We start from the raw sequence: 18,449 nt of genomic DNA on the forward strand, positions 1-18,449 counted from the left end.
ATGGGCGGTGCCGCTCAGGAAGGCGGGACCGCGTTACCTGAGCGCCGCGCCTGCCGGAAGCCCGCGTCGGCGGCCACGCGCAGGTAGGCGAGCGCGGCGGAGTCTCGGGGTCGCTGAGCAGCCGCTGTGTGGGGGCGCGGGCCCGGCTGGAGCACCTGCGGGGGGGCGGGAGGGACACGTGGAGGGCCTCGGTGTCCTTCGCCTCCGGGCGGTCCTGCGGCACGCGAGGACCGAGCCACCGCCGCCTCAGACTTTCTGTCACCGCGCGTCGCGTGGCTCTCGCCGCTCCAGGCGCCGGGCACGGACAGGTCTGGTGCAGTTGCGTGGATCGGGGGCGGGAAGGAAGAAGTCAGGTGACGGTGATGAGCACGAGGGAGAAACACCCCGCGTCGGTCGCTGTCAGAGCACCGCCGAGGGAGCGCGCGTGCGGGGCCCTGCCCGGAGCGCGGTGCGGCCACGCGAAGCGAGCGCGGGCTGGGGGCGGGAGGCGGGGAGAGCGCGGGGCCTGCAGGCCTGGGCGAGGACACCCGCTTTCTCCACGCGACGCGGGACCCCCGGGGCGGTTTTCCAGCCGAGGCCAGGCGTCATCCGATGCCGCGTCGGCGTCGCCAATGGCCTGGCCGGCCGGGGCCAGGGCGGGGCTGCTGTGGAACGAGGCTGGGGACGGGCCTCTGTCTAGGCGCCGGCTGGATCGCCCTGGCTCCCTTGCGTCTTTCAGGCCGGCAGTTTTTGTGGGGATTAGGGTCGTCGTCAGACGGATGCGACCCTGAGCCGTTGGAAGCCGTGTTAGCGTTTCGTTCAGGTCTTTCCAGGCCGGGGCTGGGGGCTCGTGCGGGGACGGCTCCGAGGAGCCTGGTGCAGTTCGGCCAGGGGAGGGTCTTTCCTGTGGACACGCGGGCGACACCCGTGATGTCACGGTGATTCTTTGGCGGCTCGGCTGGGGCGAAGTGCCGGTGGGAGGGGTCACGGGAGAATGGCAGGCGGGGAGTTAGTGCAAGCGGGCCCCGCTGAGGATTTTCCCGAGAAGGAAGCAGGCGCCGGGTGGAGAGCGCCTGGAATGGGGGGCTTGTAAGATGTGGGGCCTTGTGGCTGATTCACTGGAAGGGACAGGCACTGCTCAGAGCGCCGCTGGAGCAGGCGGGACGGCCTCAGCCCAGGGGAGGAGCGCCGGCCTTGGCCGGAGCTGGGCCGGGTCTACTGTAGCAGGAGAGAAGGAGACGTGGGAGCTGCAGGAAGCCCAGTGTCGGGAATCAAATCCTTCCCCCGAGAACGGGAAGGGAGTGATGTTGGGCTGGAGAGAGTAGAGGTGAAGGGACGGAGGGGTCTCCTGGGCACGGGGCTGCCTGCGGGAAGGGTGGTGGGCGTACTGGGTAGCCCGAGAGAGCCCCTTGGGCTGGTGACACCAGTCCGTCTGGCCCCGGGGTCCGGCCGGCAGGAGCAGGCGCAGGAGCTGGGGCTTTGCCAGGGAGGAGCTGAGAGTGCTTGGAAGGCGAGGTTGCGATGGTGGACCTCGGACGTGAGGTTGTGGGAGTGGAGTGAAGAGGGGCGAGGGCCGCTGGGCCACGGAGGGTCCGTGGATCGCAGGCCTCGGTGGGGTTGAAGGGTTCTTGCACCCCACGGTGCCGGCCGGTGGCGAGCAGGAAAGAGCCAGGAGGATGGGAGGTGGCGGGCTTGGCGGGCAGGGAGCTTGTTGGTGTGGTCCTAACAGGGTTAGAGTTTGGCGTTGGGGGGCGGGAGGGAGAGGGTCGGGTCAGGGAGCAGAAGAGCAGAAGCTGCAGGGGCGAGTCAGGACTTGGAAGAGCCCTGTGTCCAGCAGGGCAGCAGCAAAGCCCAGCCCCGGGCGTGGGCAGGGGGCCCCAGCTCCCCGGTGCCTGGGGCCGAGCTGGAGGGCTGTGGGTGGGGGACCCAGGCCTCGCTCAGGGGCCCTGCCCAACGAGTTGGGAGGGCCCTCCCCTGTTTCCTGCCAAGACATCTGAAGTGACTGAGACACACGAAGCGAGAGGGGACCTGGGCACCACGAGGGATTGTTTTCAGGGTTTAAAAAAAAGATTCTTCTTCCTAGAGGCTGATTTACTGTTTCAGGGGCCTGGGCGGCGGCCTTTCAGCTGTGGCTGTCTGGCAGCCGCAGCCGGTTGGCTCTGACCGAGCCGATCGGGGGTCGCAGCCCAGCCCAAACACTGGCAGCTTCTCGTGTCTGCCTGACCCAGGCAGCCCGCGCTCGGCTGATGGAATTGTTTTCCTTCAATGAGCTTGCTGAGCTGGTCTCGTAAAATAAGTCTCTCGCTGGAGAAATTACAGAGAAGTATAAGGGGAAAAATAAACATTCTTGTACATCTGCTCCCTAAAATGTTAACACCGTAATGTATTTCCGTCTAGTTTTTTCCTCTCTGCATGTTTGTATAGGATTTCTCTTGCAAAATGAGGGTCTTTCTTCACACAGCCCATCTCTTCCCCTTCCGCTGTGTCCTGAGCACTTACGGCTGAGGGACGTTTCGGTGCCCGGTGGACCACGCTCTGTCCATCCACCGCCGGTTGACCAACTTGCAGGTTGTTTCCACGCTTCCACCTCTTGGCTATTACGACTAATGCTGTTGTGAACAGTAGTGTTCAAAGTGCCACGCAGCAGCATGTGGTTTCTCAAGTACATAGCCGGGAGCGGTGCGGCATGGTTGCGTGATGGTGTGCGGCCTCCGGCGGGCTTCCCGGGCGGCCCCGCAGTGCGTGGGGGCTCGCCCCTCACCCCCGCCTCCACCTGCATTTGCTGTGCTTCTCTGACCCGGCACCGAGCCGCCAGCGGCCAGTGGCGAGTCCTCTGATGGGCGAGTCCCTGATGACTAGCGTGCCCCTGATTTTTGGCCCCTCGTGTATCTTGTTTGGATAAATAAACATTCACACCTCTTTGCCCATTTTTAAATAAGGTTATTTGTCTCTTTTGTTGAGTTGCAAGAGTTGTTCTACATTTGGGGAGCAGTCTCCTGTCAGACAGATGACTTGCAGGTGTTTTCTGCAGTTCCGTGTGTGGGCTGCCTTTTTACTTCCTGGCTGGCATCGTTCGCAGCAGACGTTTTTAATTTTGACAAGTTTACTGTGTATTTCTTTTGCTGCTTATGTTTCTGGCATCACATCTGAGAAATTGCCGTCTAACACCACAAGACCACAAAGGGTCGCTCCTGTGTTTCCTTCTTAGACTTTCGTGGCTTAGCTCTTACATTTAGGTGTTTTATCCTTTGTGAGTTAATTTTTTGTGAGTGGTGTGGGGTCGGGGGCAGCTTCGTCCTTCTGCACGTGGCCATCCTGCTGCCCCAGCTCCATGGCTGGAGGGCCTGGCGCCCCCGAAGGACGGCCTCAGCCCCAGTCGGTAGGCAGTTGGCTGCAGGTGGAAGGGAAGGTCGTTTTCCATACAAACGTGGTCTCCAAGTTATGATTCACCATCTCTTGGAACTATTAAAAGACCTTTTTATCATATGGAAAAGTCTTTCTCCCTGCTTTTTTCCTCCCCTTTTTATCAAATAGACTTAGTGATTAGACTTTTTAATGACAACTTACAGAATGAACATAGATTCAACCTAACTTTTACGGTAACCATTAAGCACACGTTTGCTAAACGGTCCTTGTTTCCCCAGCGAGGTGACTGGCTGCCGGAGCCGCTTGCCTTCCCAAAGCCCTGTGCCGACAGCCTGCCGCTCTCTCCAGGTTCCCATCACACGGATAATTACAGTGTCCAAGTCTAAAGCCTCGAAAGAAACAAACAAAACCGAGCTGTGAGAAACAGTCCCTTGTAACCCAGCCCCTCCGGGGAAGGCGTTGCCTTTGTCTAAAGGCGTCTTCCTCCGGAAGGGAACCTGTAGCGCAGGCGGCGCTTTCCCCATGGCTATTTCCCGCGTTACTTTCTTAGAAACGAACCAGGATCGCACTGCACACAGTGCTTTTGCCTCTTCCACCCGGCATCCCATCTGCTGTAATCATGGGACGGGGTCCCGCTGCGTTGGCTTGCCCCGATTTCTGTGTTTACCCCCCACTGGTGCGTGTCGTGTGCCCGCGTGGGTCATCCCGGCGTCGCCGCTCCCGGGTGCCGTGCCCGCCTGCGCTGTGGTGCCCGCCTGGCAGCTTCTGGGCTGCGCACAGTGACTTTACTTTCAGCCCCTTTTTGGGCTCCTTCGGTGGGGCTGGCAGCCGTGGGGTGTATGGAGCTGGGGGTCCTTGCCGCTCCCGCCAGGGCCCAGCTGGGGCCTTTCCTGTGGCAGCCGGAGTTGCTTCAGTTCCTGCTTCTCCCTCCAAGAATCAGCGGGTGCCCCTCAGCCCCCCACTCTGAGGCGCGGGGCTTCCCGGCGTGGCCCCTCCGACGTGCTTCCCGGCTCCTGCCCTCCGCCGTTTCCCTGGGTCCCCATCACGTCGCCCGTGAAGGCGGCGGGTGCTAGAACTCTGGATCCTGCTGTGCTTGGGAAGCCCGCACACCAGCTCCTGCCCGGCCCCTACGGTTGTGTGTGTGCCCCTCTGGCGGCCCAGCCGCTGCTTGTTTCTCAATCCAAGGGGGCCGTCCCAGCTGCCCCGTGGGCTCCATACGTGGCGGCCAGGGCCCAGGTGGTGGCGCACGCGGCCCCTGGCGGCCTCCCTCCTTGGCCAGGAAGCGGAGTCAGACCCTAGCGTTTGTCCCTGCGTCACTGTGTACTAACTGCTGTGTTATTCTCACACGAACAACTGTCGGCCCGCATCTGCCCACCCTGTGCGTTAAAACTCATGAAGAGAAAGGGAAGCACCAGACGGTTGTTTCGTTGGTCGTTCCAAGTGACCAATGAGGGTGTTCGTCTCTCTTTTCGCTTCTGTGTAGTCTCCATGTTTCCTGAAATGCGCGTTTCTTTCATAATGGGGGAATATGAAAATATCACATGGCCAAGACCTTTATTTCCAGTTTGCTTTCCCCGCTGCAGGATGGCGAAGCAGAAGCGGGAAGTCCCTGGAGCGCCAGAGAAGGGGAGGAAGAAGCTGAAGAAGGCGGTGGGAGCGGAGACACTGCCGGCGCCCGAGGCCACGCAGGGCTCCCAGGAGGCACTTGAGGTAGGCGCGGTGCGGTGCGCACGTGGGACCCGCCTTGCACCCTGCCCGAGGGGGCAGCCAGGGCCCTGGTGCTGGTGGTCCTCTGGGCGGCGCAGAGGGCGGAGGAGGTTACGCGTGGGTACGCGCAGTGGCCTCCACACGCAACCCGGGTCGGGTAGGAGCCTCAGTCACCTGCAGGTCGGCCACCATGGCCGTCCTCCCTCAGCTACCCCGGCTGCCTGCCCAGGGGTTCCCATGGCTCCGCGGAGGCGCCAGGGCCGGAGCGGGGCCTCTGGGCTGCGCCCCAGGGAGCGTGGGGCCTGGGGACATGGAGCGCGGTCCGGGGGCCTGAGTTTAGGAACTCACATCTAAAAATGTCATATCAGGCATGACATAAACTCGCCACAAAAATATGCGTACACATTTAAATTTGTCGTCTGTTAACAAGTTCTGAGACTTAACGCTTTTCTTCGGTATCAAGTCGTCTTTGTGATTCCGGGTGTGCAGTGATCAAACAGCAGGTCGCACAAACTGTTCGGCGAAGCTGAAGCCGATCAGGCGCGTCTCACCTCACGCGGGGCGGGCGGGGTCCGCGTGGCGGTGTGCTGTTCCTTGCGTGCAGCGGTGAGAGGTTCTGGGGTGGCCGTGGGGCTTGGCCCCTGAACGCCGAGACGCCCTGTCGTGGTTGGCACACGTCCCCAAGGTTAACTTCCGGACACCTGCCGTTCAGCTGCTCGACGGGGCCCTTCCTCACGCCTCTTCGGGGCAAGAGGAGGGACCGCCTGGCTGGGCCAAGGGCTTGCTGCCGGCGCACGCGCTCTCCTTTGCTCCAGTGTTTCTGGCCGCGCCCGGGGTCGGTGGCCTTTGGCCCTGGGGCAGAGCGCCCGGTAAGACGCAGGGCGACAGGGAGCCTGGTCCCGAGCGTGGGGGAGGGGTTACCGTGCAGGGGATGTGGGGCAGGAGAGCGGGCCCCCCCAGCCTCCCTTAGGACTGACATCAGCCCCGGCGCGCGACAGCAGAGCCCTGGAGCGGGGCCCCAGGCCGCCATGCTGGGGACTCCGTGACGGGGTCGGGACGCCGCAGGGTCGATGGCTGCTGGGCTGCACCCAAGTGGGCAGCTCTGCTCCCGGGAGGTGGCGTGAGTGGGTTCAGCCGACTGGCCGGGCAGCGGAGGAGGGGCACAGGGTGTGTGCAGAGGAGGGGCTCGCCGTCTCAGCCACCCCGGCCCGGGCTGCAGGGGAAGAACAGGCTGGCACCCAGGGCCCCCAGTGTCCTGGGAGCCCTGACAGCCTGCAGGACCTGGGGGTGCATGAGAGCTGGGGCGCCCCCCGCCCCGCGGCCGCAGCCCCAAGATCAGGAGGCTCAGCTTTCGGGCCGCCCGCCGTGCTGTGCTCGCAGACACTCACTGGCCCCATGCCTGCTGTCCCTCGCTGTCCTCCCTCCTCCACCGCCTGTGCCCAGTTGCGCTGCTCCACTGGGCTCCCGGACTCCAGGTGGGTGTGGGCCGCAGTGTCCTGGGCTCCCAGGGCCCCGCCCACCCCGTTCCTGCGGAGCCTCGGTTCCGCAGGATTTTCTCTGACCGTTTCTGTTCCTGCCTCCTGTTCGGACCCCTCCAGCTCCTTTAAAATGAGCTCCCCACAATGCGCTTGGTGATGTGTGACTATGTCCTGGGACTGGCAGCCTCCCTTTCTTCATGACCCGCGATTGCTGCCGCTGGTCACCACAGGGCCCACGGATCAGTGCGGCCTTGTGGTGGGCACGGCAGAGGACGGAGCTCTGCCCAGGGCGCTGGTGGTGTTCTTTCTGTCAAAAGTGATTGTTTTTCATTTTGATTTAAAGAGATTTGGAAAACACAGGAGGAGAGCACCAGCCTCCTGTGGCGCCCAGGCGTGTGCTGGGCCTTGGGCGCAGCGGACAGGGAGCCTGGGAGAGGGCAGCGCGCTTCTGCTCCGCGCCGCGCCCCGCCCGGCCGGCAGGGGGCGCCGGGGGTCCTGGTGTCCCCGCAGGGCCGGACTTGCAAGGGGTCCGGGTGTGCCTGGGAGCTGGGCGGGGGCTGGGGTTTGTGTCCTCGAGGCCCCCGGTCCTGCAGGGCCCCGTCTCCCAGGGAAGTGGGGGCGGCCCCTTCCCTGCGCTCGGCCAGCGGCGGCGCTTCTCGGCTCGCTCTCCGGTTCTCAGGGGGCTGCGGGGAAGACGGGCAGCGTCTTCCGAGGACGGAGTGTGGGCCGCGGCACCCAGGTTGCCCAGGGTCCCCATCAGCAGGAGCTTGTGGAAAAGGGTTGCGCTGCCCCCCTCCCCCCGGGCCAGGAAGCACCTCCAGCACCCAGTGGAGAGTGGAGACGCTGCTGTCCCCACGGGGGCCGCTGTGTTGTCCTCCTGGAAACTGCCATCCGAGGAGGCCTCTGGGTCTCCCTGTGGTCGCTCCCCACAGCACAGGCGCCCTGCACTGGTGCCAGCAGAGCTAAACTCTCCCCGAGGGGTGACACTGAAGCCCCCGGGGGTGTCCGAGGGTACTCTGGGGTTAGAGCCCTCCCCGCGCCCCCAGGCTGTGTCTGCCCCGCTCCCTGGTCCAGCCTCCGCCGAGCTCCGATGCGGTGCTTGGTGCTGCGCCGGGGCCAGCAGGGCCGCGGGCTCGCCTCTCGCCTCGGTGTGCCCAGCACACGAGCCGTCAGCCTGCGCTGGCCCTTGTGGGCCTGAGCCAGCGGAGAAGAGGGTGCTGTGCTCTGTCCTGCGTCCTCAGTGTTGTCGTGGTAACTGCTCTTGGACAGGGATGCCGGTGAGGTAGAGAGGGCACCGGGGGCGGGCTCCAGGTCTTTCCTCCCTGAGGGGTCTCAGAGTGCGCCCTGCTGAACCTTCCTCAGGAGCCTGCACGTAGGGCCTGGACGGAACTGGGTCCTGTCTTGGCTCCACGTCCCTTCCAGCCCGGGCCTATGACTGGAGGGGAGGTTGCGAGGAGTTAGCGCCCGAGGAATCCGTGTGTGCCCGGGGCAGCTGGCCTGGTGCATCGGAGGGTGGGAGGGCGAGGTGCGGGGGGCCCTGCAGGTCTCCCCCCCCACCGGGGACACTGGGCCGCACGGGGGACCACGGCATGCCACCGTCACACTCAAAGCCGTCCGGGGTCGCAGGCCGCGGAGGGGTGCGGCCAAGCTGGGCTCTCTGCCACTGCGGCTGCGCCTTCTGCTGCCTGGAGACGGAAGCAGGCCGTGGGGGTGGGCCCTTGGTCACGGGGGTGGTCTCGGGCACAGGAACCCGCATGTTTGCCGAGCACGTTTTCCGTCAAGAACGCACCTCGGTGTGGGATGGCCCGCAGCCCAAGGGGCCGAGGGCAGGGGGTGGGGCTGTGCCTTTCAGAGGGGTGGCCGGCGAGGCTGGGTCCCCCTGCACTCGGTCTCTTGACGCCAGTTACCTTTTGGAGCCCCAAGGAGAGACAGGGACCCTGCCAGGACTGAATTTCCCGGGCTCCGTGGCAGGGCTGTCCTGCTGGGGGCATGTGTGCCATGGTCTCTGTTGCCCTGCGATGTGTGACACCCTCGTCTTTCTCCAGGAGCTTTTCCGGCGTCGCTGGGGAGCAAAGGCGGGGGCTGGGGCCGGGGCGGGCCGCGAGCATGTGCGCCTCTCAGACGCCAGACGGCGTCTCAGCTCCTCGATGAGGCCCAAGGGGCTGGGAGGCGCGTGACCTTCCTGCAGCCGCGGGGGCTGGGCAGTCGGGGCCCAAGGGGACGGGAGCCCCTGCCTGACCCCCTTCCAGGCGCCCTGAGGCTGCTGCCGCTGTAGGCATTTGTGAGCGGTGCTTCCGTGTGTTTGGCAGGAGGTAACTCAGTGAAATGTAATTTTAAGAAGGGACACTTGTGGCTTTTCCTGAGTTACACACCAGTGGTCAGAGAGCGAGCACAGGGATGGTGCAGGAGAAACCGAGGGGCGGCCTCAGCGCTTGGCCCCAGCTGTGTCTCCTCCCCTGTCCCCGTCTCCGAGAGGACCGGGTCCCCGGGCACGGCAGGCCTCACGCCTTCCGGCGCGACAGTGAGGCTGACAGCGTGGCGCTGCTGAGTGGCCGCTCCTGTGTGCGCGTCGGCTGCGTGCGCCTCCTCTGTGGAGTCCTGCGTGTCCTCACTGGCTCTGTTGCTGAATTCGTCTTCTCTGTGTTGATTTGCATACACACTCTTTATGCTAAACGCACTTTGTTTTTCTTTATGAATCAAATATTTTCCCAGTTGGGTTATATTTGTTTATGGCTTTTGCCCTAAACAACTACGCTCCCCCGCATCCACCCAAGGCCATGGGGCCCTCTGCCCGCTTCTGGCTGTACCTGAAATGCCAAGAGTCACTTGCCTCCAAAGGTGAATTAAAAAGTGCTGCCCGCAGGGCAGTCCCAGCCTGCCACAGCCTTAAGGACAGAAAGCCCCGCCGGGGCCCTGGAGGGGGTGGCTTGCTCCCGGGGCGGGGGGCACCGCGGAGTCTGTGGGAGGAGCCCCTTGCCAGCCTTTGCTCAGGGAGCCCCAGTGGCATCCCCCGGAGCTGGGGCTCGGGGCTGGGGCTTGGGGCTGGCGTGAGGGCAGCCGTGTGGCCGGCGTCCAAGAACGAAAGTGAGTAGTGGAAAAGCAACCCATCTCAAAGCGCACGCAGCGCATCCTGGGAAGGCTCTGCCTGTTTGCTGAATAAACAGCATCAACATAATAAAAAGGGAAAGGGCACCAGTTCTGCCTTTTTGACACCCGCCGGCTCTCCCGTCCTCTGCGCCCCTTCCCAGTCCTTTCATGGGGACGCGTCTCCGACACAGGTGCACTCACATTCCTGTAAAGACTCGCTGTCTGAGTGCGCGCGTTCAACATCGCGCGTTCAATCTAAGCTTAGGAAACCAAGCCCCTCCTTCACAGCGACGCGGCCCGTGGTGAGAGCCGCAGGCTCCGTGGGGAGGCGAGCAAGAGAGGCGGCGGTGGTGCAGCGGTGCGCTCGCTGCGGGCGGCGCTGTGCACACGCTCCCAGAGCGGCCTGGCTTTCGGCTCTCACGTGGCGCGCCATCGCACCTAACTTTCAAGCAACAAACGGTGAAACTGACTGTTTCTTTCACCCTCTTGCCATTTTTGAGGCTGAGCTGGGTGTGGGCAGCCCGTCGTGCGGCGTCCCCAGACACCCAGGGTTGGCACCCCTGCGGCCCGCGACAGCCCCGGGAGGCGAGGGGCTGGGACTGCCCCCCTCAGCCCTGAGGCGAGCCCCTCCCTCCATCAGCTGGCGGTGGAACCGGGCTGGTCTCCTGGCTGAGACTGTGTTTCTTTTCTCGGCTTTCGAAGGGGGAGGTGAGGTCATCTGTGTCTCAGGGTTGCTGGCTGTGCTACAGGGTGGACGTTTCAAAGCTGGCGGGAGATTTCGCCCTGGAAGGGAAGAGAGCCGAAGTGGGATATGTCCCGTCGTGGGCAGTTCGGCTCTTGCCGTGCAGCCGGCCCTGCACTGTGGCTGCCGAGCGTTCCCCGCCTCTGTCAGGACGCACACGAGGGCACGCAGAGCGAGCGCGCTGCGCGGCTGCCGCCACATCCCAGCGGTCGGCTGCCCACAGGGCACATGCTTCTCTGACGCCCACTGGCGGCCGGGGGTTCGGTGGCTGCCGTCCACTCAGACAGGTCCACGGAAGGCTCCAGCCCAGGACCTCGGATGCCGGAGTGGGCGGAGTGTCTGTTTGGGCTCCCAGAGTTATTTCTGTAATGGCATGAAAAGATTTCCCAGGATGGGGCCTGCGCAGCTGAGCAAACAGTCGCTGCTTTGAAGCGGTTTTCCCAGGCACAGAGCTTGTCTCCTGCTGTTCGCAGCATAAACAGCGTCTGGTTTAACTCGCCGTTCTCCTGGTCAGTCTCAGCGGCACAGGGCGGTCCTCCTCAGCTGCCCGCTCCCCTCAGGGACCGCTCTGCACGAGCCCCGCCCACCTGAGCCGCGGTGCCGGCCGCCCTCCAAGCACCCTGCACAGGGCGGCCGGCTCCGTCTGTGTTCCCGCGCAGCGCCCACCCAGGCCCAGCCTGCAGTGGAGGTGAGGCCCTGGCTCCCCGCTGACCACCAGGTGCGGCCTGAGCGCTGCTGCTGCCTTCCCCCAGCGCAGCGGCCACGCTGGGCCTGCGTCACAAAGCACAGGGTCGCTGGGACAGGCCCCCACCCGGTGTGCTGCCGTGGCAGGGGGTACACTGTGTGACCGCGGGACATTAGCCGTGACCAGGGGTATGGCAGGTGCCCAGGCAGGTGCCTGGGGGCAGGGCTCCGTGTGCAAGAAGCACTAGGCCGCTATTCTGGGAACGAGCCAAAGAGTGGGACCTGAGACGGAGGTTTGCAGACGCGCGCCAGTCAGGGGCGAGGCCGGCGGCTGTGGCGCGTGGGTGGCCCCCAATGTCCAGTGCCTTCAGGAGGGCGGACATTGTTTCACAGTCCAGAGCGGGGGCAGGGCTGGGGTTCCTGGGTTGTCTGGGGTCCCGGCTCGAGGTCATGGTATGGTCAGAGGGAGCCCCCTGCTCCCCCCTCCCCCACGTTTCTGTCCTGGGACAGGGGATGGCCCAAGTGAGGGCGGACACCCCGTCTTGAAGTAGGTGACCTGGAGGCTGCAGGCGTGGCCTGGGCATCCAAGAGCCAGTCAACAGCCGGGCGCTTGGCCCCCAGGAGCAGGAGGGAGCAGGCCCGGGGGCGGGCTTCATCATGGGCGCGATCCATCGCACGCAGACAGGGCAGCTGGAGGCGTGGTGACCTCGGCAGCTTGCTCCCCTCTGAGACCACCAGTGGGGATCGTTTGCACTCATCACACAGGGCGGCCTCAGGAGGCCCCGAGGTGATGTGCTGCCGTAGCCGTGACGGGGCTACTGCTGTGGGGTTTGTGGGGGCGGCATAGGAGCTGATGGGAAGGGACTGCTACGTTTGTTAAGCGCTAGCAATTTCATGCATTAGTCTTTGTTTACATTGTTACTATAAAAACCAGTGGACTCTTAGTCGTGTTCTGGCTGTGGAGTCAGAACCCGCAGAGGCCTCCTGCCCCCTCACGCTGTGACTGAGGCCGGATGGCGCCTCGGGGCTCTGGCGCCGTGTCTGTGACGTGAGGTGCCCACCGGCCGTCCTGGCGCCTGGTGGAGACCATGGGGGGATGCCCGCGCGGCGCTCCGCGTGGGACGGCACTCGGACGCTCGCTGGGCTTGGCTCTCGCTGCCTGACGAGGTGAGGGCGTGGCCCGCGTGCTGCAGTCCTGGGTGTCTCTCCAGGAGCCGGGCCTCCACTCCGCCTGATCTGCAGGCGTCCAAAGCAGGTCGGCGCTGGCGTGGAACCACACGGTTCCCGGCACCTCGTCTGTGCTCACTGCCCCCGAAGGCTGGGTCCCCTCGACCTGCTGAGGCCTATCGCTCCCAGGCCGCACAGGGGGTGGCTTTCCCAGGCGCCGCTTCTGCTTCCGCCCTCCGCTGGCCTGTGAGAGCCTTGGCCCAGGGGACAGCCCCACGGGGACACTTGTTTCTGCCTCACAGTCCGCAACGTCGTCGTCCTGACGGCCGGTGGTGTCGGGTGCGCGGAGTCGGCCACGTGGCCTCTGGCGGTGGGTGGCTGGGGGCGAGCTAGCGGAGCGCCGCCCTGCGGGCCACGGGCCAGGCGTCCACGCCTCAGGGGGAGCCCGCTGGCCGCTCCCACCGCCCCGCTTGGGGTGGCACCCAGAGGGGTACAAGCACGTGTGAGCGTGTGTGTGCATGGGTGATTGAGCATGTGTGAATGCGTACGAAGCTGTGTGCGTGTGAGCATGTGGGTACGCACACGCGCGTGTTCCCGTCCCCCGCCCCCAGCAGCCTGGTCCTCGGCGGCGTCCCCAGGCACGAGTCCGCGACCCGCCCATCTCACTGAGCGTGGCCCCGGACCCAGTGCCCGCCTGCGCCATGCCCTTGCGTCGGAGCTGAGCCCCGGCCAGGCCAGGAAGCTGAGTCCGGGTCTGCCGGGGCTGGCGCACGAGCCACCGGAGCCCCCCCACTACCTCCCTACCCCGTGACGATGAGGTGGCTGCTGGCCCCTCTGAAGAGGGCACAGGAGCCCGCGAGGAGGGCGGAGGTGTTCCCCGCCTGCAGCGTCAGCCCCCGCAGACGCTCACTCCCTCTCCGCGCCCCACGCCCCCTGCGCCCCAGGCCAGGCCTTGGAACTTTGCTGTCCAAGCCCAAGCTCTCGTCGCAGCAGCTAACGTCGCGTCCACAGCGCCCCTGCCGGCTCCCTGGCTCGGCAGCAGCCAGTCGCTACTCTCCTCCTTCGCCGACGTAGAATGCGCCGGTGTGCGACCGGCCATCGCGGCCGTTCTCAGGTGTGGGCCCGGGCCGTGAGCACAAGCCCCTGATGCACGGCCGTCACCGCTGCCCTCTGCAGGCCTTGCTCGGTGTCCACACCGAACCTCTGTCCCCGAGGAACACCCCGCCCCTCCCCAGCCCCGGCCCCCACCCTCCACTTCCTGTCTCTGTGAACGTGGCTCCTCCGGGCCTCACGGGAGCGGGGTTGCGCCGGGCGTGTCCTCCTGTCCGTGCACCGGCCCGTGGCTGCCGGTTCTCGCACGTCCCGTGGCCGGTCCGTGAGGGGCCCTCTGGGATTCAGGCGGCCCCCAGGGCCCGCCGCAGGCCACCCGTCTGTGCTGCGATCCCGGCCCAGCACCCCTACCCCCGGTCCCCGCCAGCGCCTCCCCCGGTCTCTGCTGCCGCCTCCCTCAAGTTTGTCCTCCGCACCACGGACGGCCAGCACCTGGGGACAGAGTCACATCCTGTCCCACAGGGGACGTCCTCTCAGCCCTGGGCGGTGACTCCTGTGTCCTCCTGGTGTTCTGCACGTGTGTCCCAGGAAGGGGAGTTGACTGTCGTTCTGGTCATGCGTTTTCTTCCTTTTCCACCATGACGGTGCGTGACGTCGGTAGGTGTTGGCCTCTGAACCAAGGAAGCCCCGTGTGGCCGTGGGCACCCCCCTGCTCCCAGGCGCGCTGTGCCGTCCGCTGGGGTGGTGCTGGGGGTTTCTGCGTCTGGGCTGGGGGTGGGGGCCGGCTTGCAGCCTGGCCCGCGTTGTGCTGCCTTAGGCCAGTGTGGGGCCCGGGCGCCGCCTGTTAACTCTTCCTTAAGTGTTGGGGACCGGCCGGGGAGCCGCCCAGCCTGCAGATGGGATTTTCGGGGGCTCTCGCGCGAGGAGTTTGACTTCTTCACAGTCGGGGGCTCTTCAGACCCCTGGTTTCATCCGCACTGCGGGCTGGGAGGTGTGCGCTTAAGAGGGTGTGAGGTTTCCTGCACAGCTGTGCGTCCCGCGCGTGTGTCCCTGTCTCTGACACCCGTTGCTGTCGCTGTGACGAGCAGGCGGCACCAGTTCTGCATCCCCGCGCCTGCCGCTCCCGCTGCGCCCAGTGCCTGCTCTTGGCCGTCACCGATGTGCTTCCGAGGCCGGGGCGGCATGTCCTCTCCCGGAGGCCTATGTAGGCTGCTGACGGGCGTTGGCTGATGAGGACCCCCCCCCAAACCCAGGCTGAGGCTTTGGGGGCTGCCCCTGGCTTGCGGGTGCCCCTCCCCACCCCACAGATGGTGCCTTTTTGTCCCCGTCACAAGGAGCCTTTGGTTCCTCAGCATCAAGGGGGCTGTTCTGCCATCTGCTGTGGGCACATGTGTGTATCTGCTGTGTGCACGTGTGCGTGTGTATGCGCACACGTGTACTCGGTGGGGCCAAGGGGACTGCGGCTCGAGTGACCCGTGTGGCCGGTGCAGCTGTGGGCATGCTCAGTGGAGGGAGCCTGGTGTGGGCAGGCGCCCTGAGGGCATTAGTGGCTTTGGCGCTCGATCCCTTGCTTCCCTGTGTGGAGCTTTCTTCCAGCAATCGGCCTTGCGGGCCTGTTCTGTCCGGCCTGTGTGCCTGTCGCGGGCTGGAGTTCCCACGTGCTGCCTGCGGCAGCCCCGTCCGCTGCACCGGGGCCGCCGACTGCAGCCTGAGAGGCCTCGGCGGGCTTTGTTGTGAACGGGTTCCGGGGCTGCCCTGGGAGCAGGTCTCCCAGCTCAAGGGGTACGCGGGTGCTCTGGGAGAAGACCTTGTCTGTCCCGTGCCTGTGAGGGAAGCACTGTCTGCCCTGTGACTCTGCCAAGGAGTGGGAGCAGCCGGGCTGGCTGTCGTTTCTGGAAGGAAGAGGATGAAACCAGTGCCTTCCTGAGCCCGCGGCCAGCTGGGGTTTTCTTCATTCCTGGTGATTTACACTTGTGAGTCAGCGAAGGAAAACGCCGCGTCGTTTGCTGAGGACGGAATGTTCTGCGCAGGGCCATGTCTCTGGGGAGCGATGCTGGCTGTCTTATTGGTGTGGCAGCGACTTCCCTGGGGGAATGGGCGCCTCACCTGTATTCCAGGTGACAGCTCAGCGTGAGACCCAGGCTGGAGAGCCAGCTGCCCCCGCAGAGCCTGCTGTCAGGCCAGACTCGGGGCAGCCGCTCTTGCCAGGAGACGGCCCTGCAGAAGGGCCCGGGAGGCCGTGGGGCAGCCCGTTCCCAGCTGCGTGGGTGAGGGGGTGGGAGGGGCACAGGGCCTGCAGCAGGAGCCCCCCCAGCAGCGGCCCTCGCGGGCAGCAGAGCCCCGCCTAGGGACAGGGCTGCCTTTCCTGGTAAGGGGTGGGCTCCCTCCAGGACGCCCACTGCGGACTCCGCGCAGTAAGCTGCAGAGCGAGGCTGCCCGGCAGAAAGCCCGGAGAGTGCGGGCGGGGCTGGTTTCCCAGATGAGAGGCCGCCCACCAGACCGCGGCGGGAGCCAGGTCAGCCCGCAGGACTGACGCCTTTCTGGGTGGGGGTCAGCGGAGGCTGCAGGCGCGTGTGCCCACTCCCACGCCCGCCTGTTCGGGCGGTCCCTGTTGGGGCGCGCCCTGGGCCTCTGATGGGGCTCTCCCGGCCCAGCGATCCTGGAGGCTGGTGAGGCCTGTCTGCGCCCGGGGCAGCGAGCGGCAGGCGTGCTGTGCTCTGATGGGCAGGGCGCCCTGGGCCCGCTCGCTGGCTCACTGTGGGCTGCGCCTGTGGCAAGAGGGGCCACTCAGGGCAGCTGTGGGCAGGAGGCTGGGGCGGGTGGGCGTCTGACGGGGCCCCTCCCCCCAAGCCTCCAGCTCTTCCGCTGCTTCTGCCGTAGCTGCGCTGGGTGACTCCCCCGCCGTGAAAAACTGGGGCGGTAAGGAGCCCCTCTGTCTGCAGACAGCCCGGTGACGGCCTCCGGCAAGGTGCCCCGCAGATACTTCTCAGCTGGTCAGTTGGTGCCGGAAGCGAAAGCTTCCTTCCCCCGTCTCAGCCGAAGACGGGCTGGGAGGTGCGGCAAAACCTCTGCCGTCCCGACGCCTGGCCTGGCCTGAGCCGGGCATCTGTGTGCGAATGCAGCCTTCTTCCCGAAGCCCTAGCGGAGCGCCCTGGTGAATGGGTCCCGGACAGGACAGAGGACCCAGGAGTAGCGAGGGGTCAGCTGCCCCGCGCCCCATGCCCCGCGTTGCTCTGCTCGCGGCGGCCCAGTGGGTGATGGCCCAGGGCCGTGGGCGGCGCGGGGCGGGCGGGGGCGGGGGCGAGGGCGAGTCCTCCGGCCCTCCGGCTTCGTGGGGGTCCTGGGGCCGGGTTCCTGAATCCAGCTGTGACTCTCACTGAAGTTCTTCTTTCCACTTTTAGTTGAAAAGCGTGTCAGAAGGCACCCCAGGTGATTAGTTCCGACTGTGGAGGAGCAAAGGAAGCTCAAATTCCTAGGCAGTAACTAAGGAGGGCGAACTTCAGTTAGGAGACATGCCGTCGGCGTCAGCGGGCGGCTTCCGGGGTGCAGGCATCCGCAGTCTCCCCGCCCTGACTGCGGCTGCCAGTGAGCCCCGCGCCTCCGCCCGGGGCGGGGGCGGGGGAGAGGGCCCCAGCCTGTCCCCACAGGGCAGCTGCTGGAGGAGAAATGGGCCTGATGTTTTGTTTTTGAACGACAGCTTTATTGAGATGTAATTTACCATAGAGTCATCCTTTTAACATGTGCGCTTCAGTAGTTTTTAGTATATTCACAGTTATATAACCATCACTGCTTTCTAATTTTGGAGGGTTTTCTTACCCCCAGAAGACACCCGGTACCCACGAGCAGTCACTCCCGACCCCCGGCCCCTAGGGACCGCTGCCGGCGGGCCGGCTCTGTGACCCGCCTCCTCTGGGCCTTCCGCACACACGGAACCCGCAGGGCGCGGTCGCCCCGTGCCCCGCTCTCACTGCGCACCATGTCCCCGGGCCTCCGTGGCGCCCAGTCCCTTTCGCGGCTGAGGAGCGGTCCGTGCTGCGCGCAGACCACACGTCCGCTGGGGCTGTGGGGGTCGGCGCCCCGTCACCTGCTGGGAATGGCGCTGCCACGAGCGTTTGTGTGCGGGTGCCTGTCTGAGCGGCTGTCCCTGGTCTGGGGTCTGTGCCTGGCACAGCATGGGCCTTGCCCAGGCTGTGTCCTGCGCACTCTGCTGTTGGCGTGTGCGCCCGGGGCATGCCCGTCCGTCTTTGGGTGTGGGCCCTGGGCCACCGCGGTGCGGCAGTCTGGCTCGGGAGACCACCGGGGCTCCTGTGGCTTAGACAGCCACGTGTGTGGGGGCCCCGGGCCACAGCGTTTGCTGCATCTCCTCACCTGCTAACCTGGGGCACCGCGGTGCCTTTCCTTGTCTTTTATGACGTCGGCATTGTGGCTGACTCAGCTCTCTGCCCCCACTGAGGCATTTCCAGGTTTCCCCGATTAGATTCAGGGTCTGCCCCAGACCAGGGTGAGGAGGCGTGGTGCCCTCCGGGGCTGCGTCTGGTCTCCCCTCCGGTGCGCCCCCGCTGCGGGGAGGCGCGGAGCCGTCTCTGCAGCGTGGCTGCCGTCCCCTGCGTGGAGGTGGCGGGTGAGGGGGCAGGCGCGGGCCTGCAGGTGTCCTGTCCCTCGCCGCGGCCCCGGGTGAGCCTGCGTTTGGAGGCCTGCCTGCCCGCCCCGGCTTCACCGTGGCAGTCGCCAGTCAGCACCGCACTGTGAGCCAGGACCCCGCGGACGCTCACCCGTGGACCTGCTGGTGCGTTGCCGTGAGGAGGGCGCTGCACCTGGCCGTCACAGCACCGGCCCCCTGGGCCCTTGCCTTCCACCAGCCCCTCATCCTCTCCTCTCCCTGTTTCCTCAATGTTCTCATCGCCCCAGATCCGGCCGGGGCAGCCTGCAGGCGGCCCTGTGCCTCTGCCACGTGGCCCTCGTCGAGCTGAGCTCTGCTCTGTCTGGCAGACACCGTGTTCCAAGGCGCCCCCACCCCCGCCCGCCCGGCCGTGTCACCCAGGAGCTGCTGTTCTTCGAGGACAAGGTGTGAGAGACCACAGCCTGGGCCCCGCGGCCCAGCCACGCAGGGCTTTCTGCCCACTGAGCAGAAGAGCCATGGGCACGTGCCCTCATGTGGCTGTGTGCTTGCATGCTCACTGTGTGTGCAA

General features: G+C 65.6%; 1 protein-coding gene across 1 annotated transcript in view; it reads left to right on the plus strand.

Moving 5' to 3' along the window:
• The window catches only part of CUNH7orf50 (chromosome unknown C7orf50 homolog), a 60,110-nt gene continuing 41,661 nt past the window's right edge, over positions 1-18,449 (plus strand). The window contains exons 1-2 of the mRNA XM_054573773.1: positions 1-83; positions 4,929-5,055. Coding sequence (XP_054429748.1) covers positions 1-83; positions 4,929-5,055 — 210 coding nt within the window. The remainder of the gene's footprint in view (positions 84-4,928; positions 5,056-18,449) is intronic.

Source organism: Pteronotus mesoamericanus, unplaced genomic scaffold (genome assembly GCF_021234165.1).
Source record: "Pteronotus mesoamericanus isolate MK-2021 breed Mesoamerican mustached bat unplaced genomic scaffold, CSHL_Meso_final contig_1, whole genome shotgun sequence".
Classification (NCBI taxonomy): domain Eukaryota; kingdom Metazoa; phylum Chordata; class Mammalia; order Chiroptera; family Mormoopidae; genus Pteronotus; species Pteronotus mesoamericanus.